The 25,458-nt window shown below is 43.7% G+C and overlaps 1 protein-coding gene across 1 annotated transcript in view; it reads left to right on the forward strand.

Annotated features, from left to right (window-relative positions):
* The first annotated feature begins 911 nt into the window (after window positions 1-911).
* SELENOT (selenoprotein T) overlaps window positions 912-25,458 on the forward strand; it is a 28,672-nt gene continuing 4,125 nt past the window's right edge. The window contains exons 1-4 of the mRNA XM_029072989.2: window positions 912-1,130; window positions 21,499-21,609; window positions 23,847-23,973; window positions 25,226-25,313. Coding sequence (XP_028928822.1) covers window positions 985-1,130; window positions 21,499-21,609; window positions 23,847-23,973; window positions 25,226-25,313 — 472 coding nt within the window. The 5' untranslated portion in view covers window positions 912-984. The remainder of the gene's footprint in view (window positions 1,131-21,498; window positions 21,610-23,846; window positions 23,974-25,225; window positions 25,314-25,458) is intronic.

The raw sequence follows: 25,458 nt of genomic DNA on the forward strand, positions 1-25,458 counted from the left end.
CTCTACACATAGTAAGCGCTCAATAAATACAATTGAATGAATGAATGAAAAGTGTAAATCCCCTAGATTCTATTTATTGTGATGATGTTGTCTTGTTTTTGTCCATCTGTCTTCCCCAATTAGACTGTAAGCCTGTCATGGGGCAGGGATTGTCTCATCTTTTGCCGAATTGTCCATTCCAAGTGCTTAGTCCAGTGCTCTGCACATAGGAAGCATTCAAGAAATCCTATTGAATGAATGAATGAATAGTAAGCGCTCAAGAAATCCTATCGATTGAATGAATAAATAGTAAGCACTCAAGAAATCCTATTGAATGAATGAATAGTAAGTGCTCAATAAATGCTATTGAATGAATGAATAGTAAATGTTCCAGAAATCCTATTGAGTGAATGAATGAATAGTAAGTGCTCAAGAAATGCTATTGAATGAATGAATAGTAAGTGCTCAAGAAATCCTATTGAATGAATGAATGAATAGTAAGTGCTCAAGAAATCCTAATGAATGAATGAATAGTAAGTGCTCAAGAAATCCTATTGAATGAATAGTAAGCGTTCAAGAAATCCTATTAAGTGAATGAATGAATAGTGAGCGCTCAAGAAATCCTATTGAGTGAACGAATGAATAGTAAGTGCTCAAGAAATGCTATTGAATGAATGAATGAATGCCCTGCACGGGGTTAGGGCTCAAGGCTGCCGACTGACTGAATGAAGAGCGCCAGCGGGGCGCGCAGGCGCAGTGGCCGCCTCCCTCCGCGCTTCCCTCCGCCCCTCCCTCCTCCGCGGGCCCGCGCTTGGCTCCCGCGCCTGCGCAGTGGCCGCTCCCTCCGCCCCGCCCTCCTCCGCGGGCCCACGCTTGGCTCCCGCGCCTGCGCAGTGGCCGCTCCCTCCGCCCCTCCCTCCTCCGCGGGCCCGCGCTTGGCTCCCGCGCCTGCGCAGTGGCGTCTGGTGGTCGTGGTGGTCCAGTGCGGGGCTGGGGGCGGCCGCCATGAGGCTGCTGCTGCTCGTCGTCGTGGCGGCGGCCACCGTGGCCGCCGGGGGCCGAAGCGAGGCCTCGGCCGACCTGGGCGGGCTGCCCAGCAAGCGGCTGAAGATGCAGTACGCCACCGGCCCGCTGCTCAAGTTCCAGATTTGGTGAGAACCGCCCCGCTCCGGCCTCCCCGGACCCTGCGCCCGTCGCCGGGCCGAGCCAACTACGCGAGGCCCAGGCTTTGCGGCCTAGTTCCGGCCACGGAAGGGCGCCTCTTTGGCCTCCTCCTCCTCTCTCCCCCAGCCCGGGATAATAATAATGTTGGTATTTGTTAAGCGCTTACTCGGTGCAGAGCACTGTTCTAAGCGCTGGGATAGAATCGGGGGAATCGGGTTGTCCCAAATCAGGCTCACGGTCTTCATCCCCATTTTACAGATGAGGTAACTGAGGCACAGAGACTAATAATAACGTTGGTATTTGTTAAGCGCTTACTGTGTGCAGATAACCGTTCTGAGCGCTGGGATAGAATCAGGGGAATCGGATTGCCCCAAATGAGGCTCACGGTCTTCACCCCCATTTTACAGATGAGGTAACTGAGGCACAGAGAATAATAATAACGTTGGTATTTGTTAAGCGCTTACTGGGTGCAGAGCACTGTTCTAAGCGCTGGGATAGAATCAGGGTTATCGCATTGTCCCAAATGAGGCTCACAGTCTTCATCCCCATTTTACAGATCTTTCCCCCCCTTTTTCTCAGGAGGGATGAAAACAGGATGGGGGGGAGGGATCTAGGAACGAGTCGGGCCTAGGGGGAGGGTGGCCGTTGGTGACCTAATTAACGTGGACCTGTCTCAGCGCTTAGAAGGGTGCTTAGCACATTGGAAGGGCGGAACGTGTATCCTAAAAAAAAAACCCCTCCACAATTGGTAGGTCCTTAAGGTCTCCATCCGTTATTATTATGATTCATCGTGTTTATTGAGCGCTGTGTGCGGAGCACTGTCCCAAGCGCTGGGGAGAGGCCGGGGAGAAGCAGTTTGGCCCAGTGGATGGAGTGGGGGGCATGAGAAACAGCCCCAAGTGCCAACTAGTCAATCCATTAGTGGTTTGTATGGAGTGCTGACTGCGTGCAGAGCACTGTCTTAAGCGCTGAGGAGAGGCGGGGGAGAAGCATTGTGGCCTAGTGGATGGAGCAGGGGCCTGGGAGTCAGGCAGAAGGAGCTGGGTTTGATTCCGGCCCTGCCACTGGCTTAATGAGTGACCTTTGGCAAGTCACTTCACTTCTGGGCCTCAGAAAACTGTAAAATGGGGGCTGAAAACACGTTCTTCCTTCCACTTAGACCGTGAGCCCCACGCGGGACAGGGACCATGTGTGGCCTAATTAACGTGGACCTATCTCAGCGCTTAGAAAGGTGCTTAGCACATAGTAAGGGCATAGCATGTACCAAAAAAACCCCTCCAGAATTGGTAGGTATGTTCCCTGCCCACAACTACCTTATAGTCTCTATCCGTTATTGTTATTATTAATCGTATTTATTGAGCGTTTACTGTTTGCAAAGTACTGTAGTAAGCGCTTGGGAGAGTACAACCTAACATCAAACATATTCTCGGCCCACAACGATCTCAAAGTCTAGTTTCTCCCCTTTCCCGTTTCTCCCTGTCGATCGGATTCCCTCCGCTGGGATAAAGCTGGTGGTGGTCAGGGAGTGTCTGTTGTTGTAGTATATTCTTCCAATGCTTAGTACAGTGCTCTGCACACAGTCAGCTCTCAATAAATACAGTTGAATGCATGGATAGATGAAGGACCCCGTGCCCCTCTCTAAGCAGGGATGGAGTGCTAGGCCTGAGGTTGGTGTCAAAATTTCAGATAGAGAAGCAGCCCAGACCCCGGGAGGAAATGGGGTCAGCTCAGAGAGAAACCGACGGTTGGATCATTTCCAATTGGCCTTTTCCATCACCTCCCTCCGGGGGGGGGGGGGGAATAAATAAAATCCGCAAATAACCCAAAGGAGCGCTTCCCCGCTAGCCTTGGAAAACACCACCCTGGACGGGAAACAAGGCCATCTACGAGCTGCTTTCTCTCCGTCTCCTCTCAGGGGCCTTATCCAGTCAATCAATCGTTTTGATTGATCGTTTACTGTATGCAGAGCACTGTACTAAGCGCTTGGGAGAGTACAGAGTGACCGTATTTTCAAATGTGGCTGCTAAGGGATAGAGCAGTTTCAAGGATCAGTTTCGGGAAGTGGGGAGAGGCCTGGCAAAATGAGAAAGGTCGAAGGTCAGAGGCCAAGTCCAAACCATTGGTAAGGATAATAAGGGTGGTGTTTGTAAAGGGCTTATTGTGTGCCAAGCAGTGTACTAAGCGTTGGTGGAGATACAAATCATCAGGGTCCACGTGGGGCTCACAGTCTTAAGTGGGAGGGAGAACACTTGCAGACAAAAGGAACTGAGAAATTAAGTGACTTGGTCAAGGTCACACAGCAGGCATGCTTTTTCCACTAGGCAATGCTGGTAAGAGGTGAAGACTAATTAAGCTAAATTAATTTTATTTAGATGAAGGGCTGAAGTTAGAAACATTTTCCAGGAACTTCTTATCTCCTCTTGCCCTTATTGTACACAGCAGCGACATTTTTAGGTCATTGAGCTTTACAATGGTTGAGAAAACAGACCTATACTATCTACTAAAAACTAAAAATAGGATTTCGCATGCTGACTGTCTCACTGTTTACAGTAGTTCTAGTGAGATAAAGATCTGTGTCTTTCTCAGGAAATCAAAATAATTTACTGAAGGAAAAGACAGGAACCCCACCTTCGCTTGTCTGCTGTGTGACCTTGGGCAAGTCATGTAATGCCTCAGTTACCTCACCTGTAAAATGGGGATTAAAAGTGTGAGCCCCACGTGGGACAACCTGATTAGCCTGTATCTACCCCAGTGCTTAGAACAGTACTTGGCACATAGTAAGTACTTAACAAATACCATGATTATTATTCAAGGAACCTAGAGTCTCACTGAGAAACAATTAGTAAATAATGGAGACAGGGGAGCTCTGAGAATGATTGGATTGATTTGATGTGATATGGGATGATGGAAGTTAGGGAATGCTTCCTGGAGGAGGTGGGATTTCACAAGGGCTTAAAAGATGGGAAGAGCTGTGATCTGGTGGATTCAAAGGAGGAAATTTCAGGCCAACACGTGCCCTGACACTAAGTTCTAGATTGCAAGTATGTCTCTTAGACCGAAAGCTTGTCATGCGTGGGGAGGGAACATATCCTCCAACGGTTGTACTGCACTCTCTCAAGCACTTAGAACGGTGCTCTGCACACAGCAAGCACTAGTACGACTGATTGATGTTGCCATACTTGCTAAGATTTTAAAAAGGAAGGCTCTATGCCATATAGATTTTCATCAAAGAAATTTTGATATATTACTCAGACAGCATGGCCTAGTGGATCATGCATGGGCCTGGGAGTCAGAAGGTCATGGGTTCTAATCCCGGCTCAGCCACTTGTCTGCTGTGTGACCTTGGGCAAGTCACTTCACTCTTTGTGCCTCAGTTACCTCATCCATAAAATGGGGATTGAGACTGTGAGCCCCACATAGGACAGAAACTGTCCAACTCAGTTACCATGTATGGTCTGCACATGGTAAATGCTCAATAAATACGATGGAATGAATCCATCCTCGCGCTTTCAGTGCTTTCAGTAATTGTATTTAAGCGCTTTATTTGTGCCAAGCACCGTTTTAAGTGCTAGGGTAGTTAAAAGGCAATCGGGCTGTCCCACGTGGGGCTCCCAGTCCTAATCCCCATTTTATAGATGAGGTAACTGAGGTGCAGAGTAGGTAGATAGTTGCTCAAGGTCACAGGGCAGACAAGTGGCAAAGCCGGGTTTAGAACTCACGTCCGCTGACTCCCAAATCAGTGCCGTTTCTGCGAAGCCATGCTGCTTCTCATGCTTAACAAATACCATCATCGTCGTCATCACTTGCTAGAGAATAAACATGCTTCTGCGTAGCACTTATAAACCTGTTTCCAAATAGCCTGTTCAGAAAGTAATCATCATCTTAGATGGAACTGTGGAAGATTGGGGCTAAAGAATGCTTCCTTTTAGAACTATTATATAATGTTGGATTAGACTTTTAAAGGATTTTTTGATCTCAGAAGGTTGTGGTATTTGGCATCAGCTCATTTCACCTAATTTAACTTTGACTACTCTTTTGTCCAAATTACTTAATAGTAAGAATCTTTACAGTTGCTTATGATGCATCATTTCCATCTGTTGAATGGCTAAAATAGTGGATGTTCATGATACTGAGTAGTGTTTAATAAGGTTGTTTCCAGACTATTATAGGATATTCTTCTCTCTAGATTGTAAACTCATTTTTTAAAAATAGTATTTAAGTACGCTGGGGTAGATACAAGCTCATCAGGTTGGACATAAGTCATTGGGGTCCCACATGGAGCTCACAGTCCTAATCCCTATTATACAAATGAGGAAACTGAGATACAGAGAATTTAAGTGACTTGCCCAAGGTCACACAGCAGACAAGTTGCAGATCTGAATCCTGATTCCCAGGCCCCTGGTGTATCCATTAAGTTCATTCAATAGTATTTATTCAATAGTATTTATTGAGCGCTTACTATGTGCAGAGCACTGTACTAAGCGCTTGGAATGAACAAGTCGGCAAAAGATAGAGACAGTCCCTGCCGTTTGACGGGCTTACAGTCTAATCGGGGGAGACGGACAGACAAGAACAATGGCAATAAATAGAGTCAAGGGGAGGAACATCTGGTAAAAACAATGGCAACTAAATAGAATCAAGACTAAATAGAATCAAGTCACACTGCTCAGCACAGTGTGGGCAAGGAGTGTGTCTACTTACTGACTTTGTATTGTACTCTGTACTCTGTATTGTAGAGAAGCAATGTGGCTTAGTGGAAAAAGCCCGGGTTTGGGAGAGTCAGAGGTCATGTGTTCTAATGCCGGCTCTACCACTTGTCTGCTTTGTGACTTTGGGCAAGTCATTTGAATTCTCTGTGCCTCAGTTCCCTCATCTGTAAAATGGGGATGAAGACTGTGAGCCCCATGTGGGACAACCTGATTACCTTGTATCTACCCCAGCGTTTAGAATGGTGCTTGGCACATAGTAAGCACTTAACAAATACCCACATTATTATTATTATTATTCTCCCATATGGTTAGTACAGTGCTCTCCCTATAGTAGGTGCTCAATAAATACCATCGACTGATTGATATGACCTAAGTATTGCAAAGTAGAGAAGTCTGATAAAGACATTTTTAAAACTGGATTGGATTTTTAAATTTTCTGGTTTTGAAAATAACCGCTGAAGGTAATAACTGGCTCAACAGGGCAAAACTCACTGATAAATGGTGGAGTCCCTTGTAAACGGCGGTCATGTCGTACGGCTCTAAGACCAAAATCCTGTGAGAAGGAATTGATTATAATGCTGGTAGTTTACGCTGTGCCACTTACACTCTCTCATCCTTGCCAGTTTTGTTCCCACTGGGGCAGGGAATGCCCACTGAAAGCCAGAGTGACCGATGCATAAAGCTAATGGCATGCCAGATGCCTACCAGCCTAGCCACCGTGACCCTTGTCAGCCATGGGAAGCAGCATGGTGCCGTGATTAGAGCACGGGCCTGGGAGTCAGAAGGTCATGGGTTCTCATTCTGACTCTGGCACTTGTCTGCTGTATGGCCTTGGGCAAGTCACTTAACTTCCCTGTACCTCAGTTACCTCATCTATAAAATGGGGATTAAAACTGTGAGCCCCATGTGGGACATGAACTATGTCCAACCTGATTTGCTTGAATCCACCCCAGCGCTTAGTATGGTGCCCAGTACATAGTAAATGCTTAACAAATACCATAATTATTATTATTACTACGGTGTTCTGTTAATGGTCAAGATTCTGGCTGAGCCTGCCTACCACAGGCGATGCTGTAGATCCAGCAGACACCCCAACTCCCCCATTTACTGGTAGCTTCATCTCCCTCTTCCCCCCAACAGGGGTGTTGGGGGAGGGGGAGGATTAATATTACAGGTTTTCTATGAAGCCATGATCAAATTGCCCTGTTTGCCACGGTTTTTCTCTCCATAAAAGAGATTAATCCATTAGACTCAAAACAAACAAAAGCAGGCATATTTTCAGGTATGAAGGTCAATTATGGAAAGAAACTCGAAAGACTATTTTTTGTTAAATTATATGGTAAAATGCCATTCATTCAAATTTTAGTTATGTGCATGGTAAGCATAAATCATTAGTGAATTGTAAGCTATAGCAAATAGAAGTGAAATAGAGGTGAACTGTTGTGGGTACTCTCTTCGATAGTTTCAGGCATTTCGTTTACTTGTTTTTGGAATTTGGCCTTTTTTAATCTGATCTTTAAAAAAGAAAAAATGTCTTGCCCTGCGAGTTGTTTCAACTGGCAAAGATACTGGCTGCTCTTACATCAGCTTAGCAACACAACACACAAATGAGACCAGAGGGAGGAAGACAGAAAAGGTATGCCTATAAAAAAGAACAAAAAAACAAAAATAACCAAGCAGATGGAGGAGATAAAGTGTAGGTTCTAATGGCAATTTTGAAATTTAATTTTCTGTGTGAAAACTAAAGCTGCATGCTGTTCCAGAAACACACTTTAATCTGAAAGTGGGCTTTCCTGATCCCTTGCACACATCGTCCTTTGTTTTTTTTTTGAAATGTCAAAGAATCGTCTTAAGAGAGAAAATACAAAAATCACTTAGCAGAATTTTTTTGAATTTACTAATATGTTTGAGTCTCCATTTTATATAATATCAGTGGCTTATAGGAATATACCATTTCCATACCTGATTTTGGTAGGTAAAAAATTAGTTTCAATTTCCCCATAATTTCTTTATATTTGCCCAGAGAATGTTGAGAAAGAACACAAAAATAGAGCTAATCTGGATGCTAATGCATAATAGTGTTTGATGACCACCTCTCTAATAACTGAAGTTTCATTATAGGGTAATTACAGGATCATTTGTAATTAGTCATATAATAATGTTGGTATTTGTTAAGTGCTTACTATGTGCAGAGCAGTGTTCTAAGCGCTGGGGTAGATATAGGGTAATTAGGTTGTCCCATGTGAGACTCATAGTTAATTCTCATTTTACAGCTGAGGGAACTGAGGCACAGAGAAGTGAAGTGACTTGCCCACAGTCACACAGCTGACAAGTGGCAGAGCTGGGATTCAAACCCATGATCTCTGACTCCCAAGCCCGGGCTCTTTCCACTGAGCCACGCCGCTTCTCATATTAGTTTCTTTTTTTACAGGTTGGGAAGTTTTTGGTAGTGATTGGTAATTGATTTCAGAAATGGAATGTAAGTATGATAGTGGTCTAGAGAGAGGTCAAGAACCTGCCTATGTATATCATTTCTGCATGATTTGCAAGTCCTTAGTTAACCATTTCAAGGGCAAATTCTGAATTCAGAGAACTGCCGAGTTTCAGGCAAGGCTTCCAGCAGTACTCGTAATAGGTTGGACCAAGCCAGTCTGGGGGCTGAATATCAAAGGCTTATTCATGCACCCTCATCAGAGCAAGCCTGATTTTTGTGGTGACTTGGAAATGTTCGGTCCAGGTTGGTAACAGAACCCCAGGTGCTGTTGTCATGTGTATGTAAGCAAATTCTCCAGATTTCAGGGCACACTTCTAAATTCTCCAGGTCCTACCAGTAGTTATTTAACAATATGTGTAATCAGTTGAACCTTCAGTTATTCTATTCTATTCAGAATTCTATTTGGAAAAAAAAACATCTTTCTGTTAAAATATATGTTATTTGAGGGCAGGTGACTTGCCTCATTTCCCTGTTGAACGTTCTCAAGCACTTAGTACAGTGTGTTGCACCCAGTGGGTGTTCAGTGGATACCATAACTCGAGTGCCCTCTGTGTGTAGAGCACTTTCTAGTTATGTTGGTTTTCAAGCTCCTTGAGGGCTGAAATTGTGTCTGTTGTACTCTCTCAAGCGTTTAATAATAATAATGTTGGTATTTGTTAAGCGCTTACTATGTGCAGAGCACTGTTCTAAGCACTGGGGTAGACACAGGGTAATCAAGGTTGTCCCACGTGAGGTTCACAGTTAATCCCTATTTTACAGATGAGGTAACTGAGGCCCAGAGAAGTTAAGTGACTTGCCCACGGTCACACAGCTAGCTGACAAGTGGCAGAGCCGGGAGTCGAACTCATGACCTCTGACTCCGAAGCCCAGGCTCTTTCCACTGAGCCACGCTGCTTCTCTAGTGCAGTGAGTTGCTGCACACATTTCAGTGCTCAATAAATACCATTGATGAATCTATTGACAGCAAAAAAGGATCATGTGATTTCCTGCTCCCCAGTTAGGAAGTAGTGTGGTCTAGTGGCTAGAACACAGGCCTGGGAGTCAGGAAGACCTGGTTTGCAATCCCGGCTCTGCCATTTGTTTGCTTTGTAACCTTGGGCAAATCACGTCTCTTCTATGACTCTGGTACCTCATCTGTAAAATGGGAATTAAGACTGTGAGCCCTCTGTGGGACAGGGACTCTGTGCAACCTGATTAACTTGTATCCACCCCAGTGTTTAGTACAGTGCCTGGCGCAGAATAAGTGCTTTAAGAAATACCGTAAAAAATGCATACAGTCTAATGGGGGAAGACAAGGGGATATAGATTCACAGGTGCAATATTTGAGTGAGGATAGATATAAATAATAAGTGGGCGGATGAAGAAATCTGTAACAAGTTATATAAGAGTACAAAGGTGGCTGAAAGGTGGTGCACTGGATTAGGCAACTGCTAAATTAAAAAAATCACCAACGCATGTTCTCTGTTAGAGGGTGATGGTGCTGAGGAAAAGGAGATCAGAGGCCTACCGTACCAGACGGTTAGCATGTATGATCCCCTCATTAACTCCCTCTTACAATCACTGGAACAAACTCTTATATGTGGAAGCCGTAAAGAGCTGTGCCTTGCTCCTTTTGTTTCTCTGCTCATCTCTTGTTTCTTGAAAGGCACCCAGAGCGCCTTAGAAGTACAATTCAGGTCTCCAGAAACATGGAGGGTATATTTTCGAAGAAACCTGGTCCAGGAAAACTTGCTCTGAATAACTCCTTCCCCATAGCTTCGTGCCTTCGCACAACCATTTCGTCTTACCTCGCACTAGGCTCTCTCCAGATGTGTTGGCAGAAAAAACGTTCCCTAGTTCCCCAACAGTTACATCCAAAATGCCTGATGATAACTGGCATTGGGGGTGAACTTGACAGTTGCCACATACTGCCACATACTGGCATTCTAACATCCTTGTGGAAGGAGCGGGGAGGTTTAGCGTTACACTAAAGTCTTAATTGCCAGGGCCATGGTTAGAGCGATCTTGCAGCCATCCATTCAGTTTTCCACCTCATATTTCTGTAGGTGGAGGGCACAGGAAGAAGAGCGGCTGGAACACTGAGTCCCACGGCCCCTGCTCCAGCCCCTCCCCAGTTGATTAAAAATGACAATTGGAACTGAAGGCTGCAGGAATCCTGCTACTCTCATGCTTTCCTGGCAAGCAGGAAGCACTAGAACTAGCTGTCATGACAGTAATGATCTTCCTGCTGCTTTTCTTTCCGGTTGAGAATGTAGAAGCATGCCATACGACATTTCTCATCATTAAAAAATGCACTGGTGTCTGCCAAAGCATGGGTTTGGGCTCAGATGCTTCTAGGAAATAAGGGCATGTTCGTCTGACAACACAGACCAGTCTAGATACAGCACACTGTGGAGATGGCCACTCTCTGAAATGTCAGAAGTGCAGTTTTGTGCACATGGGCCATTAGGACATGGTGGTGAGCCCTATAATTTGAGTTTTCCCTAATATGTTTTTTCTTCAAGAAAGGTACTTAGGGTTTTTTTTTTTGTTTATAAGAAAAAAGAATTGGGTGTACCCCAACCCCTTTAGTGGAGAAGCTTTCTTCCATCCCGTAGCATGGACTAACAGGAGCGAAGCCTCCATTTATTCATCCGTAAAATGGGAATAATAATACCTGCCTCTTCCTACCATACTGTAGATTGTGAGAGTAAAATAAGAGAATTGATGTGAAGGTGCTTCAGGAACTATTTTTAAAGCACTACATAATAAACAAGATATTATTATTGATACTTCTGAGTTTCCAGGAGGTTATCACATATTCAGGTAGTTGTATTCAGAGCTTACTATGCAGAGCACTGTACTAAGCTCTTGGGAGAGTACAGTATCACAGAGTTGGTTGACTCATTCCCTGCCCACATCAAGCTTAGAGTCTAAAGGAGGAGACAAACATTAATGTAAATAAATAAATTACGAATATGTACGTAAGTGCTGTGGGTTTGGGGGTGTGGTGTATAAAGGGAGCGAATCAGTGCAGTACAAAGGGGAGTGGGAGAAGAGGAAATGGGGACTTAGTCAGAGAAGGCCTCTTGGAGGAGATGGGCCTTCAGTAAGGCTTTGAGGTGGGGTAGAGTAATTTTGGATATGAAGAGGGAGGGCGTGTCATGCCAGAGGCAGGGTGTGGGCAAAGGGTCGTCTCTGAGATAGATGAGATGGAGGTACAATGAATAGGTTGGCATTCCAGATTAAGCTTGTCCTCCCGACTGTAATCTCACTGTAGGCAGGGAATATATCTGTTATGTTGTTTTGCTCTCCATGCAGTAAGCACTCAAATACAATTGATAGATTGATGTGTAGGCTGGATTTTAATAAAGCAGTGAAGGAACAAGGTGACTGTTTTAAAGCTATTCTAAGGAGTTTCTGTTTGATGCGGAGGTGGATGGGCAAGTACTAAAGGTTCTTGAGGAGTGGGGAAACATGGACTGAACCTTTTGTAGAAAAATGATCCGAGCAATAGAGTGAAGTATGGACTGAAGTGGAGAGAGACAGGAGGCAAGGAGGTCATCAAGGAGGGTGATGCAGTAGGCGGGACAGTATCAGTGCTTGGATTAATGTGGCAGCAGTCTGGATGGAGAGGAAAGGGCAGGTTTTAGTGATGTTGTGAAGGTTGAACGGACAGGGTTTGGTGACAGATTGAATATGTGGGTTGAAAGAGAGGCGAGTCGAGGTTAATCGAGGATAAGTTTATGGACTGTGAGGCAGGGAGGTTGGTGGTGCTGTCTGCAGTGATGAGAAAGTCAGAGAGGACAGGGTTTGGTGGGGATATAAATTTTGTTTTGGACGTGTTAAATTTGAGGTGTCCGCAAGTAGAGATGTCCTGGAAGGCAGAAGGAAATAGACTACAAAGGAGAAAGAGATCAGGGCTGGAGATGTAGATTAGGGACTCAGTCACAAAGAGATGATAGTTGAAGCCATGGGAATGAATGAGTTCTCCAAGGGAGTGTGTAAAGATGGAGAATAGAAAGGAATCCAGAACTGAGCCTTAAGGGACTCTTCCAGTTCTGCCTACAGGGAGTAAGCAGAAGAGCCCACGGAGGAGCCTGAAAATGAATGGCCAAAGAGATAGGAAGAGAACCAGGAAAAGACAGTGCCAGTGAAGCCAAGGTTGGATAATGTTTCCAGGAAAAAGGGGTGGTCAACAAACCAATTTATGGAATTGGTTTCTATAACTGCTCATATTGCTTTAATAGCCTAATATTCTATGGTGATTTGCAGATATGTGCAATTTTCCCTGAAGAATGAACAAGAAGATATAAACTAGAATGAGGTATTAGGAAGAATTTTCAGCTAGGGCAGGTTTCTGCAAATGGGAATGTATTATCAAAGCGGTTGTATAATCGTTATTGCTGGAGGTTGTTAAATTCACATCCTTGAATTTAGTGTGGTTCTGACAGAAGGTGAAGGGATGAATCAGTGTCCGTCCAAGATCGCTTCTACTTTTCTTGGCTGAGATTTGAGACTTTTCCCACTTGATTCATGACTTATTGAATGAATAACTTTTATTTGTTTTCATAAAAATTGCATGTCACTAGAAAATTGAATATTGAGACTCCTGTGTTATTTCTGCAAAATTATAGGAAAGGGTCAAGTATTTCTATTTTTCAGTTTACAAATATCTAAATATCGGGCTTTGTCCACTTCACGTTTATCCTTGCGTGGTTTAACTCTGCCCTTTCCTGCCCAGCAAAATTATTTCTCCACCCTTATTGATACCCATGCCCATTGCCTTCTCCAGTTGTTCCAGACGTTTAACTCCCTCCACAGGTCCCCTGTCCCCCATCTCTTGCTCCCTATGACCTGGCCTCTACTTTGTTAAGAAAATTGACACTGTCAGTTGTGAGCTCCTTAAAATCTCTCCTACCCCTCCTCAGTCCCTCCCACTTCGGGCCCTCTCATCAACTTTCCCAACCTTCCCAGCATTATCTCTAGAGGAGATCTGCCTCATAGCAAAATCCACCCCCTCCACCTGCACATCTGACCCCACTCCTCACCTTATCAAAACTTATGCCCCTCCCTTCTTCCCTCCCTAATAGCCATCTTCAACTGTTTGCTCTCCAATGGCTTCTTCCCTACTGCTTTCAAACATGACCACGTATCCCCTAACCTTGACCCCACAGCTCCCTCCATTAATCGCTCCATCTCCCTCCTGTCGTTCCTCTCCACACTCCTTGAGTGAGTTGTCTCAACCTCCTGTCTGAAATTCCTCTCCGCAAATTCTCTCCTTGACCCCCTCCAAGCTGGCTTCCATCTCCTTGACTCCACAGAAACTGCCCTCTCAGAGGTCATCAGTGATCTCTTTCTTGCCAAATCCAATGGCTCCTCCTCCATTCTAATCCGCCTCGACCTCTCAGCTGCCTTTGACACTGTGGACCATCCCCTTCTCCTGGATACATTATCTAACCTTGGCTTCACTGACCAAGGTTCTCTCCTGGTTCTCTTATCTCTCTGACTGTTCATTCTCAGTCTTCGTGGGCTCCTCCTCCCCCTCCCATCCCCTAACTGTGGGGATCCCTTATGGTTCAGTTCTCAGTCCCCTTCTATTGTCCATTTACACTCATTCTCTTGGAGAACTCATTCGATCCCATGCCTTCAATGACAGAGGACCCCCAAATCTACATTTTCAGCCCTGAACTCTCCCCCTTTCTGCAGTCTCACATTTCCTCTTGCCTTCAAGACATCTGTACTTGGATGCCCTCCCTTCACCTCTAGCTTAATATATCCAAAACAACTCCCATATCTTCCCAACCAAACCTTGTCCTCCCCCTGACCCTCCCATCCCTGTAGACAGCACCACCATCCTTCCCATCTCACAAGCCCGTAAACTTGGTATTATCCTTGATCCTCCCTGTTATTCAACTCACATATTCAATCCATCACTAAATCCTGTGAGTCCCACCTTCACAACCGCTAAAATCTGCCCTTTCCTCTCCATCCAAACTGTTACCACGTTATCACTCATAGTAATAATAATAATAATGGTGTTTAAGTGCTTACCATGTGCCAAGTACTGTTTAAAGCACGGGGGTGGGGATACAAGGTAATCAGGTTGTCCCATGGGGGTGTCACAGTCTTAATCCCCATTTTACAGATGAGGTAAGGAGGCACAGAAAAGTTAAGTGGCCTGCCCCAAATCACCCAGCAGATAAATCCTCTAACTCCCAAGCCTGTGCTCTTTCCACTGAGCCATACTGCTCACTCAACCTATCCTGCTGTATTACTGCATCAGCCTCCTTCCTGTCCTCCCATCCTTCTGTCTCTTTCCACTCCAGTCCCTACTTCACTCTGCTGTCTGGACCATTTTTCTTCAAAAATGTTCAGGACCCGTCACCCCCTTCCTCAAAAAACTCCAGTTGTTGCCCATCCACCTCTGCATCAGACAGAAACTCCTCGCCATTGGCCTTGAATCATTCCATCACTTTACCCCCTCTTACCTCACCTTGCTACTCTCCTACTACAACCCAGCCTGCATATTTTGCTCTGCTAATGCTAAGCTTCTCACTGTGCCTTGATCTCGCCTATCTTGCCTCTGATCCCTGGCCCATGTCCTGCCTCTGGCCTGGAACGTCCTCCGTCCTCAAATCTCACAAGCAATTATTCTGCCCCCCCGCACCCCACAAAGCTTTATTGAAGGCACATCTCCCCCAAGGGGCCGTCCCTGACTAAGCCACCCTTTCCTCTTCTCCCATTCCCTTCTGCATTGCCCTTACCTGCTCCCTTTGTTCTTCCTCCTCCCAGTTCCACAGCACATGTACCTGTCTGTAATTTATTTATATAAATGACCATCTCCCCACCTCTAGATGTAAGTTGTAGGTAGGGGTATGTGTCTGTTTATTGTTGTATTGTACTCTCCGAAGCACTTAGTACAGTGCTCTGCACACAGTAAGTGCTCAATAAGTACGACTGAATGAATGAAAGTTCACATTGTAAGCTCATTGTGGGCAGGGAACATGTCTAGCAACTCTTTTCTGTTGCACTCTCCAGAGTGCTTAGTACACAGTAAGTGCTCAGTAAATACCATTAATTGATGGATTCAACTTTTGTGAAATATCACCTTGGAAGGATGACAGTGACTGTTGTTTTGGTTATTACTTTATCACTCATGGATTATTTCAGGACAAACAGGTGGTTGAACTTTTACAGTATTACTTAAGTTAAACTCTGAATATGTCCTGTCCACCAGGTTTTCTCTTATGACCTATTTTTTTTTTAGAGTAAAGGTCACCGTATGCAGAAAGATTAAGTAGGGCGTAGTGTGTGAAAGTAGCATTTGATATAAGGACTGCAACTCAATGAAATGTCTCATTTCTGATGTGAAAGTAAGGCCAAGAAATCCTTCAGCAAAGACTACATCTTAGAAGAGGAAGATTTAATAAAATACTAAGGCATTTAATAAAATACTAAGGCTTAGTTAGGAAAAAAAGCTGAGTGGATTAGTTAATAGAAGAACTAGTGAACAAATCATTCCTCCTTTGGTTTTGACCCTGTTCCCTCTCACCTCCAAAAAGCATTTGCGTCCACTGTCCTCCCTCGCTCCTACTCCAGCCTCTGTTGGCTCCTTCTCTCAAACATACCCATGCCACCTCCATACTAAAAAGTCGTCTCTCAATCCCACATCCCGCTATATCTTTTAGCTTCCTCTTCAAGCTTCTGTCTGGAATGGGTTACTTAAACCGACTACCTTCACTCATCTCCATCACCTCTTTTCGGGACCCACTACAATCACGGTTTTGAGACTGCTCTCTAGGATCACACTGATGACTTCTGTCTATATAGCCAAAGATAAAGGGTTCTATCCTGTCCTAACCTTGACTCCACAGCTAGCTTTGAAGTTTCGGAACACTCCTTCTTTCTTGGATACTAACCTAGTTCTCCTCTAACCTCTCCTACTCCTTTTTCTGTGTTTGACTCGGTTTCCACTTCCACCTCATCATGTAAATAATGGGTGTTTTGCAGGGCTCTTTTCTTCCCCTGTGCTTTCCGTCATTTACCATTAATGACCACCTCAGTGAAGATAGTTCCCAAATTTGCCATTCCAGCCCAGACCTCTCAACTAACCCTCAGTCGCACATTTCGTCTTGCCTCCAAGGTCATCTCCAATTAGCTGTTCCACTGACACCTCAAACTTATCAAACTGGCCGCTGAGTACGTGCCCTCTCTCCTAAAGTCATTCCTCCCAATTTCCACACCTCAGTAAACACCACCACCCTCCCTGCATTTCAGCCCTCTCTTTGTGACTCATGTCTGGTGTTTTGCACACAGTGACCACTCAATAAATATCATTGACTGATCTCTGTTTCTTATTCTCCCAAGTGCTCAATGTGTTATATTGCAATCAGTGGTATTTGAGTGCTTATTTTGTGCAGATCACTGTATTTTGTGCTCGGGAGAGTTGGTAAATGTGATCCCTACCCACAAGGAGCTTATAGTTTAGAGGGGGAGTCAGACATTAAATAAATTACAGCTAGGGGAAATGGCAGAGTATAATTAATGTGCTAAAGTTCACTGGTACCGTGGGGCTGTGCTGTGAATATTAAGTGCTTAAGAGATACAGATCCAAATGCATAGGTGACAGACAGAAGGAAGGTTAAGTAGGGGAAACAAGGCCTTAGTCAGGAAAGGTCTTTTGGGGGAGCTGTGGGGAGAGTGCTGCTCTGTCAGATATGAGAAGCAGCTTGGCATAGTGGATGGAGCACAGACCTAGAAGGCAGAAGGTCATGGATCTGCTGTATGACCTCGGGCAAATCACTTTACTTCTCTCTGCTTCAGTTACCTCATCTGTAAAGAGGATTAAGATAGCCCCATTTGGGACAGGGACTGACTGAGCTGGTTAACTTGTATCTACCCCAGCGCTTAGAATGTTGCTTGGCACATAGTAAATATTTAACAAATGTGGTAATAATAGCAATGGTGATCAGAGTTTGGAATGGTAGAAGAGTGAAGTTAAATTGATCTCTGGCAGCGGAATTACGAAAGGGAAAGTTGGAGGACTTTAGATGATACATCCATATTCATTAGGAACGAAGTCAAGGAAGGCAGTCACCTCACTGCTCCTTCAAGCGTCTCCTTTTGGATAGACCACTGATCTCACGCAGTTTGTCCTTTCTTAAGGACACATCGGGGTACCATTCCCTTTCTCCCACTGGGCCTTCAAGTGCTCTTATTGCTGTCTCTCATTTATATCATAATCCTTTCAGCCCATTTTGCTAGATTAATTATGGTGGGTGGAGGCCAGAGTAGAGATGAGTAAGGATGGTGTGATACCAGCCACCTCACTTGAATTAATTGGGTGTAAATCTGTGTGGTTGTTTCATGATCACAGGTAGTGTCTCCTTTGGGAAGGACAGACAAAAACACAATTTGCCCGTTGCTCAGTTATTTGAGAATTAAGTGTTACTTACAATTGTCTTGTATTTGAGAGGGTCAGGGGCTGGGTTTTGCCCTGTACACGTTTGTGCCCAAGCAGGCTCAGTAACTAGAAGTTAATGGGGTAGGGAATAGCTTTGAAAATAATCATTGCACATTACAGTCCTTTTTTTCCCCTCTTTTTAGTTCCTTTTTTTCATTTTAATTTTTGACCCTTCTAAGCACTATGAAATCATTTCACTTTCTATATCACTATTCCCAACTTTCAGGGGAATGAGACTAGTTGGGCTAGCAGGAAATGTATCTGTTCTTACTGTGTTGTACTTGCCCACATGCTTAGAACGGGGCATTACATACAGTAAGTGCTCAGTAAATATGATTGGTTGGCATGAGTATTTTAAAACATCCCTGAGATGACTTTAGTATATCACCCATTAACAAGAATTTGGTATAGGCCATTGTTGACCTTAATTTATTAAATCATTTCTGACCTGTATTAAAGCACTGCACATACTCATTTCTGCCATGTTCCCATTAATGGCAGGATTGGAATTAAACAAAAAAAAGTTTACCTTTAGCCCCAATAAATCACTTACTCTATCCCATACTCATATTTTTTAATCATTTGTTAAGCGCTTACTCTGTACCAGTCACTGCACTGAGCCTTGGGGTAGCTAGTTGCAACCTGATCAGAGTGGACAGACTTCATGTCCCACATGGGACTCACAGTCTTAATCTCCAACTAAGATAAGGTAACTGAGACACAGAGAAATTAAGTCATTTGCCCAAGGTCACACAGCAGACAGTTGGTGGAGTCGGGACTAGAACCCAGGTCTTCTGACTCGGAGGCCCAAGATCTAACCACTCGGTTCCACCGCTTCACTAATTTTTTTTTCATTCGGTACTTTATTTGCAGAGCATTATACTAGCTGAATAAACTACAAAAAAATCCAGAACCTTTGCTCAAGGAGTTAACAGTCCATTCTAGAAGGAGTTCAGTATGGTTTCACTTGCCATATTTTGTTATTGATTGAGCCCCTACTATGTGCAGATATATACAAGGTGGGGACTTGGAAGTATACTGTAAAAGGAGAGCACATGGTCTCTGTTCTTGACTTAACTATCCCACTATCCAATGGGGAAACCACGCAGACACTGATAGTATTCAGAGTGTCATCAAGAGGTAAAATATATGCAGCCGTATTCATTCATTCAATAGTATTTATTGAGCGCTTACTATGTACAGAACACTATACTAAGCGCTTGGCATGTACAATTCGGCAACAGATAGAGACAATCCCTGCCCAATGATGGGCTCACACTCTAAACGGGGAAGACAGACAAGCAGAACAGAACAAAACAAAGCAAGTAGTCTGGCACAGACATCATCAAGGTAAGTAGAATCATAGATATATACACATCATCAACTAGAGTAATAAATATGTAGAAATATGCACAGTGCTGAGGAGAGGGGAAGGGGGAAGAGAAGAGGGCGGGAGGGGGAAGGGGAAGGGAGGAGGAGCAGAGGGAAAGGGGGCTCAGTCTGGGAAGGCCTCCTGGAGGAGGTGAGCTCTCAGTAGGGCTTTGAAGAGGGGAAGAAAGTTTGACGGATGTGAGGAGGGAGGGCATTCCAAGAGAGTGGTAGGACGTGGGCCAGGGGTCGATGGCGGGATGGGCGTGAATGGGGGACCGTGAGGAGGTGAGCGGCAGAGGAGCGGAGTGTTCGGGGTGGGCAGTAGAAGGAGAGAAGAGAGGTGAGGTAGGAGGTGGCAAGGTGAAGGAGAGCTTTGAAGCTGAGAGTGAGGAGTTTTTGTTTCGTGCGAAGGTTGATAGGCAACCACTGGTGGTTTTTGAGGAGGGGAGTGACATGCCCAGAATGTTTCTGTAGGAAGATGATCCGGGCAGCGGAATGAAGAGTAGACTGGAGTAGGGAGAGACAGGAGGAAGGGAGATCTGAGAGGAGGCTGACACAGTAATCCAGTCGGGATATTATGAGAGCTTGTGCCAGCACAACAGCAGTTTGGATGGAGAGGAAAGGGCCCATCTTGGCGATATTGTAAAGGTGAGACCGATTTGTAAAGGTGAGACTGGCAGGTGTTGGTGACACAAAGGATGTGTGGGGTGAATGAGAGAGCCATAAAAGTAATCCCCTCCCCACAAAATGAATAAACCAATATACATGTAAATGCTAAAGGTATCTGGTGGAATAATCTCATTGATGAGGGAGTGAGTTCCGAACTCCCTCCTGGAGAAGTTGGCTTTTTAAGAGGAATTTTTTAAGGTGGAGAGGGACGGGATTTGGTGGATTTGATGGGGGAGGGATGATGCAACAGACTGGAGATGAAGTAAAGTGTGAAGTAGAGGTTAGCTAATTCAAGGAAAACCAGAGAAGAGTCACATCTGGGGTGGAATGGGAGAAGAGCGAGCCAAAGATTCTCAAATCGCCCCATCAGGAGTTTCACATTAAGGGAAATGGGTAACAATGGAGATTTTTGAGATGGTGTTGTATGTCCCGAATGACATTTTAGGAAGATGATCCGAGCAGTGGAGTGTGTAATACAAACTGAAGATGGGAGATGCTGGAAATAAGGGGACCAGTAAGAGGGCTATCAAACACTCCCAAGTATCCTCCTATTCTTAAAACAAAAACAAACCCCTCCCCCCCAAAAAAGCACCCACAAAACTCAACCCCACTGCACCTTCAAGTTATTGCCCCAGCTCCCTCCTACCATTTCTTTGCAAACTCCTCAAGAGACCTGCTGCCTCCACTTCCTTTCCTCCCAGTTCTCTCCTTGATGCCCTGCAACCTGGTATCTGCTCCCTTCACTGAAGCTAACCTCCCTGCCACCCAGCCTTTGAAGCCAGCCTAGTCACTGTACCTCAGTCTCATTTGTCTTGTCACTTTCCACTTGCCCACATCCTCCCCTTGGCCTGGAATTCCTTGCCCCGCCATATCTGACAGACCACCACTCTCCCCATCTTTAAAGGCCTACGTAAGTCACATCTTCAAGGGGTCTAAGGCTCCCTTTTCCGTATTTGCCCTCCCTTTTGTGTTTCCTATGCCCTTGGATCTGTACCCCTTAAGCAATTATATATATAGCTTCATACTTGGCTGTTTTCCTATCTGTAATTTATTTTAATATAGGCTCCTTATGGGTAAGGGGTGTTCCTACTAACTGTTATACTGTATTTTCCCAAATGCTTAGTGTAGCGCTGTGCACACAGTAAGAGCTTAATAAATACCATTGATTGATTAATCTGTTTCCCCTTCTAGGTTGTAAGCTCCTTGTAGGCAAGGATCATGTCTACTAATCTCTTGTATTGATTTCTCCCAATTGCTCAGTACAGTACTCTTCACACAGTAGCGCTCAATAATTAACCATCATTGATTAGTTGATTTGGGCTAGTAATAGTAGCCCAGATAGGAGGTGATGAGAACTTGTGCCAGGATTTTGGCTATCGGAATGGAGAAGACAGGGTGGATCTGGGAAGTGTTGTATAAGGAAGACTGGATTTAGGAGTTTAAAGACGGGAATCAGAGATGACCCTAAAGTTCGAAGCTTCTGGCACAAGGCCGAGGACCATGTGTTGTCAGCAGTTGGTGAGAAAGGTAGGAGAAGCTGGTTTAGGAAGAAAGATAAGGAGTTCAGCTTTTAGCATTTTAAGCTTAAAGAGATAATTATGATGCTTCATTGACTTGTCAGGGCATGTCTGAATTGAGCAAAATTATCTTTTTTTATCATCCAACAGTGTTTCCTGAGGCTACAGGCGGGTGTTTGAGGAGTACATGCGGGTTATTAGCCAGCGGTACCCAGACATCCGCATTGAAGGAGAGAATTACCTCCCTCAACCAATCTATAGGTAAGTAAATAACTGCTAGGTTGAAGAAAAATAAATTGACCTGTTTTCTAAAACATGTGGGCAGTTCAGTTTCCAACATAAACTAGTGATTTAAAAATCATTCATTTTCAATACTATAAGACAGTTTTATCCCTTCAGAGTGTTTACTTTAATAGTGTCATTAAATTAGGTTGTCATTCAGAGGCAATAATTTTAAACAGGATTGTTTACATTTCCCCTCCCTCCTCCCCAAGTCACTTGGCCATCTGAAAAACGTATAGAGGAGCCATATATATATATAATTTGCACTTCCTGGATGTATCCATGAGCATATTTTTTAATGTAGAAATGCTAAATTATAAATCTTGGTGAACATTTTCCTTCCCCTAACTTTCCATCTCTCAACAGGGTACTGGCTTTGTTCAAAGGAAGGGCTCATAAAGAGTGTTGATTGCTTGAAGTTCCTTGTGGGTAGGGAACGAGTCTACCAACTCTGTTAATATATTGTAATCAGTTAATCTTATCTGTTTAGCACTTACTGTGCAGATCATTGTTCTAAACACTTGGGAGAGTACTCTTATACTCAGTACACAGTCAGTGCTCAATAAATACAATTGATTGAATATGTGATGTGACTTGGAATTTTTACATTATAAACCTAGTAGCCTGAAACCTTAATCTGTCTGAATCCTTATCGCAGCCTACACCAGTATCTGTTTTGGCCTTGGGGATTTTAGGAGCAGGACTCAGAAAACAACTTTCCACTAAAGCAGCATTGCTTAGTGGGAAAAGTAGTACAGTGCACTGCTTACAGTAAGCGCTCAATAAATATGACTGAATAAATGAATATGTGTCAGTAGACTGCAATTTTAGTCCCACCTCTGCCACTTACCTAATGACTGATTTTAGGCAAGTCACTTATGTACTATTGGGTGTCAGTTTCCTCGTGTAAAATAGGTACCTGTCCTCCTTCCTGTTAGACTCTGAAGACCATGTTGGGCAAAGACTGCCTCAACTGATTGTCTTGTATCTACCCTAGTGCATAATGCAGAGAAAGCTCATAATAAATGTTATTGTTATTATTATTGTAGTCCTCCAGCTCCTTGTCCAAGTTGTTTTTTGAACCCCTAAGTTCTGACCTGGTAAAACTTTCAACTTTGGGGTCTGGTGTGGAGATAAAAAGCTTAAAATTGTGGTGAGGCACACCATTTGGCTAGCCCAGAATTCTAGGCCGGTATGTACGGAATCGTGAGTTATAAATCATCTGGATATAGCCAGTGAAGAAATTCTTTTGGTTAAATTTCTGACTTCGGGAGGCATGTTAACTCCTCGAGGTCATAAAGCATTACTGAACTGTACTTAGAATGCCTCCCAATGGCTATTTCTTAAATGGAGTGAATTTAACAATGGATCCGAAACTATTTCAGTTTACCCACCCTGTTTTACTATGGCTAAATGTGGGGGTCTTGATAAACCCCTAACTTAAAAAGGGATTTGGTTCCTGGAAGGTGTGAAAGGGAATAGGTTGTCCTTGAGCCAACCTGACATTTTTATTTGTGTTCTTGATCATGCCTTTTAATTGCTCTGGTAGTCCATCCAGTGGTGCGGGTGGTACTGGGCCCCCTCTTTATGAAGGCATCCTAGACTACCATGTTGGTGGTAGAACATAAGGAGATAATACAGCATTCCTTGCTGCTTTTGGTCAGACAACAGGGAGGTCATACAAGGATTCAATCAATTGGTCATATTTATTGAGCATTTACTGTGGGCGGAGCACTGTACTAAGTCCTTGGAAGTGTACAGTATAACAGAGCTGGTAACCCTGTTCCCTCCCTAAATGAACTCTACATATGGCTAGGTTCATGCCCTCATTGTTTTCTGAATTCTGGATGCCAGTACCTTACTGTTCACAGGATGGAGTTCATGTTTGAAGGCACTCTATTCACCATTGTAAATACAGAATTTTGTAATTTGAAGATACTATTTCATCTCAGTATTTTCTTCAGTCTCCCAATTTGCTTTCAAAATAAAAATCGAAAAACAAAAAGCCACAAACTTCTAAATACATTTTTACTGATGTAAAAATGTATTTTTCTTTTTTTAAAAGATGATGATTTTGATGATGAATGGGTAATGTAAGAAATTTAGGGTGAGGTTTTAGTTCCTGGAAAGAATGCCAAAAACATTCAGCAAGATGATTCTAATTTAACCTGAACATAATTACTTCAAGTGAATTTTATGTCTCTTTTCTTTGACAGGCACATAGCATCCTTCCTGTCTGTCTTCAAACTAGTATTAATAGGCTTAATAATAGTTGGCAAGGATCCTTTTGCTTTCTTTGGCATGCAAGCTCCGAGCATCTGGCAGTGGGGCCAAGAAAACAAGGTACCTAATTTACTGTATTTACAACCAATTGCTGTCTTTGGGGAGGCAGGGGGAGTGCTTCTTATTGGTTGTTGTGAATCCTGTGTCTGCCCTCGTGCTTAGCAGAGTCTTTATCACTTAGTAAGCACTTAATCAAAATGGTAATAATTCCGATAAGCCCATTTCACTGTATATCAAGTTTGAGAGTACTCGGTAAATCGGAAGCAAGTTATTTATATGGAGGCATGAGCTGTCAGGCATCCTTATGCAAGAAGGCCCAGACTTTATTTTGGTTTGTGTTTTCCCTAGTTGCTCCTAAGGCATCTAGTCAGACATATGCCATTTTACATGGTTAAAAAGCTACACTGAGTGTCTTTAAACGATGGCTTGGCTGAAAGAGAGTGGCTTGGATTTATTTCTGTGGGAGGCCTCGCCTGTAGCCAAGCTGCTTAATAGCATGGAGTTGGCAGGTTCTAACAATATCATTAGCCATCCCTGTGTCAGGGGTAAGCATAGGAAAATATTGAAACGTAGCATACTCTTAAAATGCTACAAAAAGCTGCTTAGCTTGATTGTGTTCCGCGTAAAACTCAGTTTCAATCAGCAGGTTAATATCCGTCTGACTTAATGTCAAAATATTTAATTGAAAATGGGAAGACTGAGCTTTAATTTGTTTTTTCTCCTAAAGGGTTTTGAACCATTTTCAGTATTGGTTGGCCTTGCATATTTTTTTCCTTACGTGAATTTATGATGATTTTCTTTATATTTGGTCTAGCCATAATTAAAATATGCAAGCTTAGAACTGTAAATAACTCTGAAATATAGCTACATGGGTTGCTGAGCATTGCATCACTTCTCCTTTGTGAATACCTATGTGATCCTTTAGAAATGTTAGTGAGCCCTGCTCACCAGAATACCTGCAACAAAGAGTAATTCCTGTTTACATGTTACTACTCTATTGCTCTTTGATGACTGCTCTGACTTTTCAGACTTTCCTTTTTTGACATGCTTCCTCTAAATAGGTTGTAAACATTTCCTTACCTGACTTTCTCCAATAAGTTTGGAATTGTGTGCGAAGGGTGAATTTGCTGTATCGTTTGGTGTCGGGTTGAAGTGGGGTGGTGATCAGGATATATTTCTGAGTCAAATATAGCTAGAGGGGGAAGTATAGATGACACATATGTTTGAGAATGAGGATATGCATAATTAAGGGATATATTTTAGACATTGGATTGGTTTGTCTTCTAAACAATTTCAATTTTATTTTTCCTAGGTCTACGCGTGCATGATGGTTTTCTTCCTGAGTAACATGATTGAAAACCAGTGTATGTCAACAGGTGCATTTGAGATAACTTTAAATGGTGAGTTTTTGAACTCCAAGGTTTGTCTAGTGTTCGAACTGCTTCTGTATTGCTTATAAGTAATGGGAAAAGCTGCTTCTAATGATCTTTGCAAAAGTAGTTGGATAATTACAGTTCACAACAGTTTTTGGAATCCTAGTATAGT

This window comes from Ornithorhynchus anatinus, chromosome 1, assembly GCF_004115215.2.
Source record: "Ornithorhynchus anatinus isolate Pmale09 chromosome 1, mOrnAna1.pri.v4, whole genome shotgun sequence".
Lineage (NCBI taxonomy): Eukaryota > Metazoa > Chordata > Mammalia > Monotremata > Ornithorhynchidae > Ornithorhynchus > Ornithorhynchus anatinus.